Below are 12,569 nucleotides of genomic sequence, written 5' to 3'. Positions count from 1 at the left end.
TGTCAAATTGGTCCATTAGGGAAACCCCAATTGGTACTTTGTCCTCTATTGCATATAAAGCTGAGCTCAAAAAAATGTGAAGGCCTTGGACAAATGAAGTGATAGTGTTTTAACTATTTAAAGGAAAAATTTCCGAAATTAAGTGATGGAAAACTGAAATAAGAAAACTCATTACATGATAGCATTTAGGGACAAAAACTAAAACCGGTTAATTTAGTTAGCTGCATGACAGTCATTTTATATTCACTGGCTTTTAAGTAACAAAAAAAAAAAGAAGAAAAATATAAATAAATGATGGAGAAACCGTTGCGTAACCATTAAAAAAAATTTAGATTGCTGGATGTCTCTAAAAATACTTTTTTTTTACAATCGCACCTGGACGCTTTCCCCGATAATATGAATGCTGTTAATGATGAACAGGATACCGTAGACCAAGTAGTCAAGCGCGAGGATACATAAGTACTGTATATATGCTTTGAGTGACCCGTGTTCAAGCCCGCCACTGCTAAATACGGTAATGTTTCTTATATTCTCTCTATCTTGTGAACTCCTCTGACCGTGTGTTCGTCCTGGAGTATAAACAGAAAATTTATTCATTGGGATGCCGTAGCCGAGTGGTAAAACGCGAAGGTGCATAAGTACGCGTGCTTTGAGTGACCGGTGTTCAAGTCTATGACCTACTAAATACGGTGCTGTTTCTTGTATTCTCTATCTTGTGAACTCCTCTGACCGTGTGGTCGTTCCGAATTAAAAATGTTTTTTATTATTATATAATGGAACAACCCTTGGAGGTAGGTGAGATCGAGCTATGATTGATAAATATTCTTAATTTTTGCAAAGGGGAGGTGAAACCGTGTGTGTGTGTGTATGTATATATATATATATTTTTTTATTTCATTGAATTTTTATCCACTTTGGTAATTTTGTCTTAATATTGTTACATAATATAAGCTTAAATATGTTTTACTAATGAAATAAGTTCAGCTATTTCAAATTTCATAATAAATGCATGTACGTTGTCTTGCATAAAAAAAAAAAAAAAGTACATGTTACTACTTTGTTTTGTCATTTTCATGATCTATGGTACCTTAATTTGTACAAGTTTAAAAAATAATAAAATTATGAGTTAATTTGTGTAACCAGCTCTTACCTTGTGGCGCGGAAATACAGCCCTCGATACTTTCACCAAAACACTCATCTGGGTCTTCGATGGGTTATCAAAATAAAAATATCCTGCTTCGATAACCAGAACTCACTTGCACTGCGAGAAGGACCTTGGATACCCTGCTGGAAATTCGATTTTGTAGATTAAATTCCAGAAGCTGCGCCAGGACTGTGGGGAAATGGATCCAACTGTCTTGATGTTATTCCGTCTTTTTAGACGCCATTTCCGCCAAACATTTTTGCAATTAAGAAAATTGAATTTAATCTTCTTGTCACTATTTGGTTCAAAGCTAATTATGTGAGCAAATATTTTTCATAAATGAGATTTGCATGCAGTCTGTTGCGAAAGAAACTCAAAACAGAATACTCACTCATGCATTCAACTTAAAAATACGAAATATCACAAATGGGAATTGTTTCTAGCGGGTCAAAATCAGCACTAAGGAAGCTATTAAAATCGGTGCTACAATACAAATGTTTTGAACAATAGGTGACACGTTATTTTGAAAATAACCAATCACATATTATAGAAATCACGTACGCATTAACTTGCGATTAAAAAAAAAAAAAAACTTTAGTAAGATATAAGAAAGATCAAAGTAACGTATAAAAAGTTTCTTTTCTGAAAATAGTGAATGGAGGATGGTCTACTTGGAGTCCGTGGAACGAATGTAGCGTTCGCTGTGGTAGGGGTAGCCAAAGTCGAACTCGCCTTTGTACGAATCCAGCCCCCCTTAATGGTGGAGAACAATGCGCAGGAGATGCCATCCAGAGAGCTGATTGCACCAATTTGTGTCCAGGTAAGTCGTTCATTGTGTGTGTGTCATGTAGTAAACATTGTTATGACTGCATGTTTCTGTAAGATATACTGCGAAATGCTAATAGTCCAGGAACTGGAATATTTTCGAAAAAGACAGTTAGGTACGATCTGGAAGTGCCAGTTTTCCGGTTTGTTGGATAAAGGAAAACTTGTATTTATCTGACGCCATAACCGAGTGGGCAACAAGAGAGTACACAAGTACACGCACATTGAGTGACAGTGATTCAAGCCTGTGTGCCCGAAATGCGGTGTTGTTCTTGTATTCTGTTTATCTTGTTAACTTCTCTGACCTTATGTGATCGCCCCGGAGAATAAATAGAAAAAAAAAAATAAAATAAAAAATATATATATAAGGTATATTCGGGTCAAACGGCACCTGGGGTTTCTCCCATCTCCGCGTATGCACATTGTATCGGAAACAGAACACTGTCAAGCCAGAGATTTAAGTGTGTGGGTCGTGGGTTGTGTAAGATGTTGTGCCCATTGTTCCTCAGGCTTATTGGCCGCCGGGCCCCTATTGGGAACCGACGTTGCCCATACCCTGCCACGTGGAGGCTAGCCAGGTGTTACCAGTAAGTGATACTCTGGCAGGTCCTGCCACCTACTTTCCTGGGATTTCAGTGGCATTTTTGTTTTAACGGCCACCGTAGTCGAATGGTCAGCACAAGTGTGCATAAGTAAACTCTCGCCGAGTGACCGTGGTTCAATCCCGCTGGCTGCTAAATACTGTGATGTTTCTTTTATTCTTTCTTTCTACTTTGTGAACTCCTGTGACACCTGTGTGGTACACTTTCGGTGAAGATTTCGTCGCACGAGTGGAGTGAATGAAATATCGGCCAGTTCTGAATTCTTCGCAACTAGTTTTTAAACTTGCTGTTAGATTTTATTAATAGTTCTCAAAGAACAAGTCTGGTTAGTGCTGTTCCCCCCAAACTGAGTAACCACTTTCAGAACCCAGGCCTCCTAATTGAGACCCCTGAGGTCTCAATTAAGAGGTCTTTAATCCTCCCGTGCTTAATTCTGCAGTGGCTGGAAAGCAGAGATGGCAAAAAATAAATAAGAAATCCATATATCATATGATAATAGAAAATAACATATCGATACCAGCGATATATCAAACCAATATATTCGATATATTGTGATATGATATATCGGCTGAGTCTATATCGATATATATATATATATATTTTTTTTTTTATTTATTTATTTTATTAACAGCAAGATATACAACAGGTAACCATTCACAATGTATCTGAGAGCACAACAATGAACACAATTGATGACAATAATATGAAATCCAACAGGAAAATAAACATTGATATAGAGATTTAAAAATTAAAATCATATGTACAAAAGAGGATTGCATTAAGTTACCGGTAAAACAAATAATAAATTAATTAGTTAAAGAATAGAAAATTAATAAAACTAATAATAATAAACTACAATAATTAGATGAGAGCTAGTCACTTTGCAGTTTAAGAGAAGAGGCAAACTTGTAGATGGAGATCCTCAGTGATTGGGAGTTGTCAATGAGAGAGTGATTTGCTGATTCTGTTCAGTGGACTGAACTTCATAAAGTCCGTGGTGGCAGAGGTTCCTAACTTGTCTACAAGGAGCATTGAAATTTATTTTACTAAGGATATCAGATGCTTCATACGTTCCAGTGATTACTTTGGCTAGAAAGGTGATGTCAGCAGTAACTCTTCTTGAGGGCGCATTGAAGCTGTTGAGAATCGGTTATATCATTCACTGCTGAGTAGATTTTAAGATCATCTGCATAGAGAGCAACTTGAATATTGGAGGTGCAGATGAAAGAAGGAAGATCATTTATGAAAACAATGAAAAGTAGAGGACCTAGGGAAGAGCCTTGAGGTACTTCCCTTAGTATATAAAACAGTCCGAGTTCACTTGATTGACGATAACGCTCAAGGAACGATGTGTAATATAGCTGCGTAGCCATGAGAGCAAAGGGTCACGGATACCATATTGCTTAAGTTTTTCCAGAAGTTGTTCGTGCGGGACTATATCAAATGCCTTAGACATATCTGTGCAGACTGCATCAACTTGAAGGTGGTTATCAAGAACTTCAGAGGTATATTGCCAGAAAGGAAGCAAATTTGTGACTACAGACTTTGTTTCTGCAGTGACAATGTTGGTTCTGATCGCTGAGGTGGGTGTGTGTGTGTGTGTGTGTGTGTGTGTGTGTGTGTGTGTATACACACACACACACACACACAGAGCTCAGCGTTCTTGACTGACCGACAAGGTCACTTAATCGCTTCAGCAGGGAAAGCGTTACGTTTGCAGGTGTGTGGGGCCCCTTAAAAATCCTGCAAACAGTGAGCCTTAGTGCTAATTCAAATCAAATAACAACTGCTCAATGTGACTAATTTCCGAGACCAACGCGTAACATTTTTAACTTTAGTTCTAAATGATATATCAGATTACTCAAAGCAGTCAAGGCTGGCTATATTGCAGCTCTTTTGTTCTGGCAAAGTTGTAAATCACGTCAGTTGATGAAACGCAAGGCGATCCTCCAACGTGTTCACTAAGCTACAACACAGCTGTGGCCTTCATTCTATTGGCCACACTACTCAGACAAACCGCTGTTGACTTTCGTATTTCTAGAGATAGACAAACCGCGCGTGCCGGTGTCTGAAGAACATAACTTAGCTTCTTGGTCTTTTTTTATTATTTTTATTTTTTTGTTTTTATCTCTACTTTCCAATCATCCCGAACTGGATCCGGACGCAGTTACCATGGTGACAGACATGTCCCAGAGGTAGTCGAGTTTACTTGCGAGGACAAAGTCGAAGAAACGTGAAGTTGGCGACTCGCGAGAGCGTTAAGAATTCTTCCACCTGTCAATCACCGTGACGATTTATCTTGGTGTTCCACCTTTCCTATGAGTTTGGCAACCGAGCGAGATATGCAGCCGTAAACGTTACTTCAATCGCACGTTACTTGTGCCTTGAGAACAGACTAAATGTAGTGGAAAAATTGCGGTTTTTGCTCTATAAATAGAGATGAAGGGGGTTTGTACCGATGACGGACGGCATATGGGCAAACCGCTGGATTCTTTGTTGTCACTTCCCTAGGGTAAGATTGAATTTGATAAAACAGACAGCAACGGCGACAGTATGCCTAAAAACAAGGGAATGCCATATTGAGAAATCCAATACAGATATTATGCGACTGTTCATTTCAAAAACATTGCGTTTCACTTTCAACTTGCCCACTAGAGGACGCTACCAGCCACTTGTTCGCTTAAAAGTTTCATCGATTGCTGCTGTGTATAGAATTTCGGGCTCAGGTTGCTGTATTGTGCATTAATGATGCGACTACAATGGAACTGTTTATTCAGTCCAAGAACACAGGCAAGCAAGTTTTTATCCAAACAGGTTGGCCTGACAAAGTCCATTACCTCTTGGTGGGCGGGCACACTAGAAGTCTTTCGGTCTACCGGGAATATATTTTTTTTAATTCAGATGTGACAAGAATACAGAAGAGAGCTGGCGCCAGTAGGATATTAAAAACAAAACAAACAGTTAATCAAAAGATACAGCAGCACAAAATATGACAAATATTAATTTAAATGCTTACCGTGCGAGATACATCTTAAGCATATTCTCATTATAATACAGTTGAGCTTTATAATGAGGGTATAAGTCGCTTTCCCAGGATCAACACTATCATAATTTATTAGCAAAACAATGAGGTTGGTTAAAAGCGATTATTTGACTTGTACACTACGTGAGGTCATTTTCCTCCACTAGATGGCGGTCGTACAAACATGTGTACAACGCATTTAGAAAACTAATAACAACTGTGTTTTGCCGAATACATCAAGAACATACGGGATATTCGTGTGTCGTGCCCCAGGAAACGTTTCTGCGTCCCCCAATGGGTCGTTATGGAAGATGACAATGTAAACACAGCTCGCCGTCTGTCGAGCTGATAATTGTGTTCCGCCACTCTCGCCTTGCAATCATTAATTACTCTGTCATCTCGTCATTAGCACGCTCTTCGGTCGGGCCTGAGCTGCCGGCTCTACCGAATCTGTCGAATGTTAATTAGTGCTCTGTTCCACCCGGGATTCGATCTCCGGTTTGTTTCACCCCCCCCTCTCCTCCATCTTGCCCCGTTCTGGTGTCTTCACTTCATTCTCCAGTATCCTTTATGTATCCTCAGATTTTACTGTGTGAGGGTAGGAAATTGCCTTCGTTTCTGAGCGCCACCGAAATCTCTGCGGGTTGTTTTTCGACAGCCTTTTGTCCTTTTTTATTCTTGTTCATTATATTACTATTTTTGCTCCTATCTGTAGCTTCCGTACACTTCACATTAAGTTTCCTTGTCGCTTGCCCGCCTACTACGGCTTTTATAACGAGATGTCATTGATCGGTGGTTTTTGGGGGCGTTGTTCTCGCTAGGTTTAATAGTGACACCTTTTAATTAGCACCACTGATCCCCACCGAGTCGATGGGAACAGCGCCTTTTTGTTTTTTCTTCAGCATACATAGCAGAACTGCTGATAATGCCATCAGTTTTTTCCCCAGATACTGAGGTTGTCATTAGTTTAATTACAACTGATAAGTAGCTCCCATAATCACATTCCACAGCCAGATGTCAGCTTTACTTTTCGTACTTGCTTGTTTTCTTGTTCCCTACAGATCGATAAAGCATAGCAGTTTACTTTTATCGACACTACAACAGCGTGTGAATTCCAGTACTTGAAAAACCCGATTCCAAATGGAGTAAAATTCCTATTTTGATGTATGCATAGTGCATGTTTTTTTTTAACCCATTTATCATCTGGCAATTAAATCTTTGTAAGATTTTCCGGTGACTTTCCAACTGCATCCATTATCGACGTAATAAGATAATATTGTCTCTTAATGAGTATAAGATTTTAAACTCTAATTCAAGAGAACACAGCTTCAACGGATAAATTTTGACAACCAGCAATAAAATAAAATAACCAACAGATTAGGGTATATATAATTTCACAGCTTTTAGTTAAAATTATTAAAATTTAGGAGAACCAAAAATCTGATGGATTTTCTTTAAAAGTTTTCTTTGTATATTTGTTTGTTGTAAGCGTTACGACCAAACCTAAAAAATAGTTTGACATTAGAGGTGCATATGCCATACTAAATGTATTTTCGCTTTGCATCTGTATAATATGAACACTGTCATTACTTGGCATAAATGGACGTAGTCCATCTGACACCTGGTGGAGTACAGGAGTATAAAATTAATATAACCACAAGTATTCGACTCTTCTTCCCAGAGGGAGCTGCAGTGCGTGTTAGTTAGGAATGGCGAAGCGCATGAAAACTTCTCTCCCCTCGAGAGAGAGGAAAAGACCTGGTTTCCAGGCGTTTCTTCATGGCCACAAAAACCAGGTTTCTGTAAACACCGAAGCACGCTGCTTTTGCACAAAGGAAGTGAACCTCCTTCGTAACAACCCTTGCTCGTACACCCCATACATAGATACATCCTAGCTCTTTTGCCTAGTGATTTCGCCACTGAAGAAACCCTTCGAAGGAAAACAAGATATGTCAAGGTCCTCTAATGGATGCACAAACTCGATCGTTAATTCTTCATCACAAGAACCGAGCAATTGGTGTGCTGTTTGAAAAATGTCTCAATCGCTATGGCAATTGTAAAAAAAAAAAAAAAATTAATTAAATTTTCTGTTTATATTCCGGCACGACAACTAAATCAGTAGATTTACAATAAATCGTTAAATCGTCAATACAAATATTTATCGTATTTAGTAGTCACGAGCTTAAACCCCGGTCCTCTGAAGGAACGCGTGCTATGCACTCTCACTCCTGACCACTCGGCTACGTCAGGCCTACGAAAAAAAAAAAAAAGGAAAAAAAAAAAAGTGCGTTTTCCTTGTATACTTTATTGATACAGATGTGTATACCAACAATAGAAAACGAGTAAGATTCGCCGAATGACCCTCGCCTGTAACCAGCTTCTCAGATGCCGATCTCTGAATCTTAACCTTTCTCGGGACAAACAACATCAATCAACACCTTCATAATCATTATCCAAGAAAAACTAGATTTTTCCGTTTTGACTCTGGTACTAATCCTGAACGTCTGCGAGAGTATAGTGGTTTCATCATTTGTTTGGTGAGTTCTGGGTTCGAACCCGTGAGCCACTGGAGGAATTCTTTAATATTTCTTCGATAGGAACTACAATTAATCAATCTCAAATGGAGGGACTGAAGAATTTTTTTTTTTTTTGGCCGCACAACATACAAATCGGCCCGTTATCACACGGTGCCCGTATTAGGACTGGTAACTGAAAACCAGAGAGAGAGAGAGAGAGAGAGAGAGAGAGAATGAAGCGGGAGATGACAACAGGCGGAAGTAAAAATATTTGCTTCGGTGTATATAACAGGGTTGTGTGGTAAAATATCATCGCCCTAAATGTTTTCTTTTTTAGGCGAATTCCTTCCCCAAAAAAGGCCGTTGTCAGTAATAGTTGTAGTTTCTAACAACTACATGCCTTGTTTACTTTACATTACATTACTTTTCAATGGATAATCAAGCCAAAAGAGGAATTCACACATCTGGGTTGTTGTCTTCCAAACTCTTAAAAAAAAAAAAATTTAGCCTCTACTCAAAAGGGCAATTAAGTTTTGCCCTTCCGACCATTTGCATTTGAGATCACCGGAAACGATGATAACATAAATAAATCGTATTTATATAACCGTAGACGTTCAAAATGGTCATTTATTATGACCAAACTAATGTACGTTTCAATTTGATGAAGGATAACAGTCCTAGGATTCGTCCCAAGCTTCAATTCCAGAGATACATTATAGACAGCTCGCTTTGTTTATCGTCACTAGAATTACTTATGACAGTAACGTCTAGAAAAATAAATATTCCGACAAGCATAAAGCTGTAATATATTCCGATGAATGGCAGTGTTCATCACTAATGATGCGGCAAACATCTGCAACAGCAGTCTTGAGAAAGTACAAACACAGTAATGAGGTAAAATGCTATTTATTATAGGGAATTACTGCAAACGCTTCCGACACGAGCTCTTTAATCATGCTAAAGTGTTAAGCAATGGACTGATTTATCTATCCGGGGATGGAAGCACGAATTACAAACGAAAATCGTGGCTCATCCGAGGAGAATACACTTGTCAGTTTTCGCGCATACAATTGGACAAAGTTTTGAAAAATCGGAACAAAAAAAATAATAATAATAAATAAATAAAAAGAAGAAAACACTTGCTTTTCTTTACAGCATGCCGAAGGGGAATGAATCCCCCCCCCTCCATCGAGAAACGCATACATGGTGCACGTGCTTGTTTTCCCCGCCTAGCCCATCATTATCTGCTGATAGCTCCTACCTGGGGCTAGGAGCGAAAAAAAAGGGGATAACGCAGACAACCGCTTGTTTCTGTGATTTGCTGCAAGTATATGTTGTGACTGCGGGCATCTAAACTTCTTTTGAGTAGGCGTTTCCTTTTTGGACATTCGTAAAAGACGTTCGGTGCGCGTACTTTTTAATTACGATATCCGACACTAGCAGGCGTGCAGTACAAAGCCCGGTTTCAAGCTTACTCCTAACTTTAATCGTTCCTTTCCGAGATATCTAAACTCACCTGCGACTATAATTGGCGTAATCAGGACGATTGCAGTAACCGGTTCTTTTTTTCGACACCCCCCCTCTCCTCCCCACACCCATCAAGTACCATTCCACTCGTGTTGCATGTGCGTCTGTTGCTGGAAGTTAAGATGGAGTACCCACTTTTCTTCTGGGGTGATTTAATGAGGTACTTGGAAGTCCGGAATTGAGTCGAAGGTCGGAATTGCTGATGATCACGTTAGTCGGTGCTCAAACAACTTGGACTCAATCTCCAGTTAAATCAAAGGTGCGGCTGTATTTAGAAGTAGCGCAATTGCTATACTTAAGAGGGAAAATTTTTCGAAATGCAAACCCTAGAGGGGCACAATTTCCGATTTCTTATTACACACACTTCATAATTAGGTCTAAAAATATTTCTCTAAAACCGACCGTAATTTTATTTTTTTTAAAATTCCACTCATCAGAGATTAATATATTTTATCGTCTGTATTTAAAACCAAAACTACATTTAAGTACATTTATCAATTACGTATATTTTGGCCTCTCAGGCCCATAAGATTTCTAAAAATGGAGAGTAACTTCAATGTCATTTCGAATTTTTACACCAAACCTCACTGGAGTACTGTTATTCATTTACGCGTACAGAAAGGCATCTCAACTACAGTGACACATCTTTTATATCCTATACAACTCCTTACTTTCACTTCGACGGTCCTCAGAGCGCGTTCTGATCTCCCCATGCATACTGCTAACATCCTTCTTGAAACAGCCGGTCTAGACGGATGACAAAGTCGACAAAAGCGTTTTTATCAACCACTAATTAGCCACACTACATAGCTATAAGGGGTAGTGGAAGTCACGAGAATCGGTATTGTTGTGTAACAACCTTTTTATACTCCTGCTGACACGCAATTACTAGCGCTAATTAAGTTTTTCTGCTCATTAACGTGCATCTGATATGCCAAATTAATTTGATGACAGAACTGAGTTTAGCAGAAGGTTCGAAGTTAAGTAGTTCTAAGGAGTAATAGGCGTTTATGGGATGTGAAGAAGTGGAGGACATGTTGACACTTTATTCAAATGTTATTTAAAATTAGATACATCTATCTGCAGTATAACATGATGTAGTACCGATACAGTAAACTAGGGTATAGGGCAGTACAAAACACCTTAATTTCCACTGTAACCCAGGAATATAAAATTTATATTAAATCCTTACAATACTTGTATTTATATTTAAATACTTGATATTAACTTAACTCTCATTTGCATTTGTTAAAATAAATTTGTCCACTGTTTTCATTTTCAAAAAATATAATCAAAATTGTAACACTGCAAAAGGATTCATCATTAATAATTTCTTAATCAGAGAAAAAAAAATTATTACGAAATTAAACTAGTCCTAAGAATTTTTTTTTTTTACTACGTGAGCGTATTTCTGAAACTAGAGCAAATATTTTGTATACATGAAAAACTTTTACCGGTACGCAAACAAAAAATAATAATAAATATACGAAGATACATCTTCGTATATTTATTATTATTTTTTTTGTTTGATAAATAAATTGTATTGTATATTTATTATTATTATCTGCAATATATTATGTAGTACCAGTACAGTAAACTACAGTACAAAACATCTTAATATCCACTGTAACCCAGGAATATAAAATTTATATTAAATTCTTACAATACTTGTATTTATGTTTAAATATTTAATCTAAAATTTAAACTCTTATTTGCCATTTGCATTTGTTAAAATACATTTGTCCACTGTTTTCATTTTCAGAAAATATATAATCAATAAGTGACCATCTTTCAATTGTAACACTGCAAAAGGATTCATCATCAATAATTTCTTTTAAATCAGAGAAAATAAAATAAAAGAAAAACATATGTGATATTATCGCAAAATTGTTAAACTGGTCGTAAAATTAAGCACTTTTTTTTTTGTTTTTATTATTTACTACGTGAGCGTATTTCTGAAACTACAGCAAATATTTTGCATACATGGAACAATCTTTACCAGTATGCAAACAATAAAAAATAAGAATAAATAATAATAAAAATACGAAAAACCCTACCGACAACTTAAATTTATTTTTATTTATTTTTTATGTTTATTATTATTTATAAAATTAATAACTAATATACTTTCAGCAATACGCTCAAGTGGTAAAAAAAAAAGCAATTATCTTAGTTTAAGCAATTTCTTTTCCGTTTAAAAAATTACTTACCTCTATTATCGGTTTCTGTCTTTGGAATATGTGCAGTATTTCAGAAAGTTCATGATTTAGATTCACTAAATAATCATGGCATCTGTTTCATCAAATATGTACAATATTTCTAACGATATATTTGAATAAGAGTTTATCGTACTAAGTAGTATATAAACTGTAATTAGTAAATAAAATGTCATTTCATTTCTTATATATTCAAAGTCCACAATATTATATTTACAAAACTGCCATTAAAATTCATGCACCAAAATAAAAGTAAATACAGCACATATATTGTTTTATCATTACGAACATGGCGAATCAAAAAACAAACGACAAGAAACCACTTGGCAAATGTCCAAATCACGTGAATAGATTAACGAAAGAAATTAGCCTGGTGGTAAAAGCCACAGTGTCATTTCAAAAACTAAAAATAAAGTATTTGAAAAGCCCAAAAATATTCGTTTGATCATTAAATCCAATTTTTTTTAAATGATTGTATTCATATTTTTTTTTCACGAAAGTTAATCGCTGAAACAAAAATAAATCGTTAACGAGGAAGATTAATAAACATTCAAGTGTTGCACAAAAACGTAATGAGAGGAACTATATAATAAACATGAGTTTTTAAAAATGAATAAAACAGAAGAGACTTTTTTTCTTTGCTAAACTAAAGATTTAATTTCGTCACGGTTTCATCAGTGCTCTTATTTGCTGTATGGATGTAGGTGAGGAATCGCA

At 36.9% G+C, this 12,569-nt stretch overlaps 1 protein-coding gene across 3 annotated transcripts in view; it reads left to right on the top strand.

The window, feature by feature from the left end:
* LOC150083720 (netrin receptor UNC5C-like) overlaps positions 1-12,569 on the top strand; it is a 324,657-nt gene that overhangs the window by 205,692 nt on the left and 106,396 nt on the right. For all 3 annotated transcript variants that reach the window (XM_090378164.1, XM_090378162.1, XM_090378163.1), the window contains exon 4: positions 1,797-1,964. In XM_090378164.1, the coding sequence (XP_090234290.1) occupies positions 1,797-1,964 (168 nt within the window). The remainder of the gene's footprint in view (positions 1-1,796; positions 1,965-12,569) is intronic.

Source organism: Mastigoproctus giganteus, chromosome 7, assembly GCF_048544385.1.
Source record: "Mastigoproctus giganteus isolate SK-2022 chromosome 7, ASM4854438v1, whole genome shotgun sequence".
In the NCBI taxonomy this organism is placed as follows: domain Eukaryota; kingdom Metazoa; phylum Arthropoda; class Arachnida; order Uropygi; family Thelyphonidae; genus Mastigoproctus; species Mastigoproctus giganteus.
Note: the sequence above shows the minus strand (reverse complement) of the source record. Positions and strands in the feature narration are given on the sequence as shown.